The 3,800-nt window shown below is 28.2% G+C and overlaps 1 protein-coding gene across 1 annotated transcript in view; it reads left to right on the forward strand.

The window, feature by feature from the left end:
- Nucleotides 1–2,202, forward strand: part of LOC108577577 (ER membrane protein complex subunit 1) — a 5,841-nt gene extending 3,639 nt beyond the window's left edge. The window contains 7 exon segments of the mRNA XM_017940759.1: nucleotides 57–412; nucleotides 484–768; nucleotides 841–1,036; nucleotides 1,128–1,325; nucleotides 1,421–1,546; nucleotides 1,679–1,906; nucleotides 2,042–2,202. Coding sequence (XP_017796248.1) covers nucleotides 57–412; nucleotides 484–768; nucleotides 841–1,036; nucleotides 1,128–1,325; nucleotides 1,421–1,546; nucleotides 1,679–1,906; nucleotides 2,042–2,202 — 1,550 coding nt within the window.
- The last annotated feature ends 1,598 nt before the right edge of the window (nucleotides 2,203–3,800 follow it).

Genomic DNA, 3,800 nt, shown 5'->3' on the forward strand with positions numbered 1-3,800 from the left:
TTGCAGTATAAGTATTATACATATAATATATTTCATAATTTTTATGTTATATCTAGGGGATGTATTAAGTATGATGTATAGAAGAATCAGCTCTCAATTTAAACAAGCAAAGGCATTTTTCCAATCGATATTAAGTATTACGCCTCAACAGTCCAATCAACGTACTGATTTAGTACGAGATAAATTTGGATTACAAAAATACACATTACATGTATAATTATTCAATATTAATATTTAAATTCATTTCTAGTTGTATGGTATTGAAACTAGAAAAGGTGAAATTATTTGGCAACTTAGAGTACCGAGTATTCGAGGTTTTACTAAAAGATCAAATGCAATAATTTTATATGTACAACGTGGCAGTAGGCATTTTCCATATCCTCCACAATGTGCATTACTGGCAGAAGATAAAGTATGCATTTTATATTGTAAATTAAACTTGTATTTTATTCAATACACAACAATACTTTTTAAATATTTTAGAAAACGGGGGAAGGAATTGTGTATACATTTAATCCAATTACGGGCCACCCATTGGATGGTTTAGTAAAATTAGGATATAAGATAAAACAGTCCATGTTACTTCACATAACAACGGATGATTTCCTGCGAGGTATTCTTATTTTTGACACACGAGATAAAGCTCATGTGTATCCTGAAAGCGCAACAGCAATTGCGGCGTCTTTTGCTAAAAGTACATACATATTTACTGCTGATCAAACAACTGGAATATTATCTGGATTTTCTCTATCATATAGTACAGCTCATGTACGTATAAATTTAAATATATTATTTAGTTGATACATTATACCAGTCATTGATTTTAATTTGATTTTATAGGAACTTATTGCCCATAAAGTATGGGAGTTACTGCTTTCGCCGAAAAACCAAAGAATAACACACGTTGTATCGAAAAGTCCAATAGAACGTGTTCATTCGCAGGGTAGAGTTTTAAGTGATAGATCAGTACTGTATAAGTATATTAATCCTAACTTAGTCGCTATAGTAACAGAGGGTGTTGGATACACTCACAAAAGTATGTTATTTATAATACTATTAAACAAAAACTTGTTACTAAATTTTCATATTACAGAACCCTTTATTTTAATATAATTTATGCCTTATAGATACGCTTAATCTATATTTATTGGACGTGGTATCTGGAGCAATGATATTTTCTATTATGCATAAAAGAGTTCGTGGCCCAGTTCACGTTGTGCATTCGGAAAATTGGATAGTGTACAGTTATTTTAACGAGAAAAGTCGAAGAACAGAAATCGCTAGTTTAGAATTATATGAAGGAAAAATACAGAGTAATACCACAGGTAGTGTACACGATGTTTTATTATTATACTTTATTCAAATTTTTGTTCTGATGTAGATTAAATACCATTAATTTAATGTTTTGATTTTATTATAGTGTTCTCATCTTTATCTACAACTAAATTGCCAATTGTAGAAAGGCAAGCCTTTATTTTCCCCGCAACAATAGAATCTATGCGGGAAACTATTACCGAAAAAGGTATCACAAGCAAACATATTATAGGTACGTGAATTACATAAATATTATTCAAATTAGTATTATATAAATATTGATTGTTATTATGAAAGTTGAATAAACTTTTAACATCTACAAATAGAATAACATGATTACTTAATTTTTTTCCATTTTTGATAGTGGCTCTAGCTAATGGCGGAATATTGGAATTACCGTGGATGATGGTAGATCCACGGCGGCCTATTAATCCAGAAATGCGTGAAGAAGGTGTGATACCATATATGCCCGAGGTACCTATTCATATGGACGCAATAATTAATTATAATCAAAGCGTCTTTAGGGTATCTGGCATTCATACTAGTCCTAGTGGCCTTGAAAGTACTTGCTTAGTTTTTGTACACGGTCTTGGTAAGTACTTTAAAATATAAGTATATTTACTCCTACCTGCATCAACAACTAAAAAACTAACATTTATAATCCAATATTAATGACATGAAAGTTACAAAAGCACATGTAATTATGCATGTAATACGATGTTCGCAGACTTATTCTACACACGCGTGGCGCCGTCTAAAACATTTGACGTTTTGAAAGAAGATTTCGATTATTATCTTATTGTGATAGTATTGGCAGCGCTTTTAGTTTCATCGTACATCACAAAGAAACTAGCATCCCAGAAAGCGCAGAAACAAGCATGGAAATGATGTTTCATTTTTCTAGAAAATCAATGCATTACATTCTTAAGTATTTGTTCACTAAAAGCAAAACATTTTGCTAATAATAATTTGTAAAAAAAAAGTACTGTTTTATAAAATGCCAATGTTACTGCAAAGTGAATGTTAACAATTTATTATCTTACCTAAAGTATCTCAACATACATATATATTATTTGTTCCTTTATTGGTACAGAACGCACACACTAGATAGCATATTTTTGAACATTTCAAAGTGTGCTAATCATTGTATAACAAGAGTGGACCATGATCACCAATTATTAGATTATTAAAATAACTGACAACATGCTCAAAATATAGTTATTTTTCGTTAAAAAATACAAATATAATTATACATTTTTTTTATATACGTGCACTTATACTAATCAGAATAATTTCAATAGAAAATTGGGATAAAAGGAGTAAAATTGCTACAAACACTGCAAAAAAAAAACTAAAATATATGTTTAATTATTGAACGAAGATAACATTTGTTTCGCAGCTTTGTATTAGAAATAATCCGAAAATGATTAAAAACCAGTGAAGTCTAACGTTCGTCACAAATACGTTATTGTGACGATTGTATTTTATGGTTCCTTCTTTGCAAGAAATAAAATATTATTGTCGCATAAGTATATTATGAAAAATACATGTATAGATGTGTTCGAAATAGTTTCAAAACGTAAAAACTGAATGTACATAATAATCGTAGGAATGTCATTTTACTTTTTGTGGGTATTTATTCTAGTTTCTAGCACTAAAATTTCTGTATCTCACTATATTCTTCAAAATAATCACATTCACTTGCATTTATTGAAGAAATAAATAAAAATTATAAAAGTAACAAAAACACAGAAACTCAATATTTTAAATTTCAAATTTTTAGCATTTATGAGCATTTTTGGGGGTTTTTTATATTTCAAATATAATTTATTTAGCATTTTGACTTTTTAATTAAGATCACACAAAACTAAGAACATATATAATAAAATAAAATGACAACCTTCATAAATGTGTTACAATTAACACGTTAAAAATCAAATTATTTCACTCAGTGAGAAAAACGTAAAGTAAAATATATATCACAGTACAAAAGGATGATTTTATTTATTGTATATTTATGATTAAATAAACATTAAATGAGCTGTACCATCTGTGAATAGAGTACGTAAAAACGTATCTATTACATAGAATAATTATTTGCTTTGTAGATAAATGTAAAATTTTAAATAGACATAAGTTATTGTACAAATGTGCCGGTGATTATGAAAGTAGCTTAATTTAATATAGGTAGTTTTTTAAATATTTCGATTTTTGTACTTGTATGTACTAAAAAAAATTTCAATCGTTACCAAACGATTAAATTTGTAAGTATTTTTTCTAAGATAGATTCAAATTTCTATGATGTAGTTCGATGTAATACAAAACAAGTGACAAGTTGAATTTTTCCAAACTTTAAGCTCAGGCCATTTAGATAATCACCGGCATGGATAAAAATGTAAACAATAATATGAAACTGTAAAATGTCAAACACCATAATTGAATAAAAATTGTATACAAATAAAAATTTGGAAAATTATAAGTTTTAT

The sequence above is a fragment of the Habropoda laboriosa genome, unplaced genomic scaffold (assembly GCF_001263275.1).
Source record: "Habropoda laboriosa isolate 0110345459 unplaced genomic scaffold, ASM126327v1 scaffold578, whole genome shotgun sequence".
Lineage (NCBI taxonomy): Eukaryota > Metazoa > Arthropoda > Insecta > Hymenoptera > Apidae > Habropoda > Habropoda laboriosa.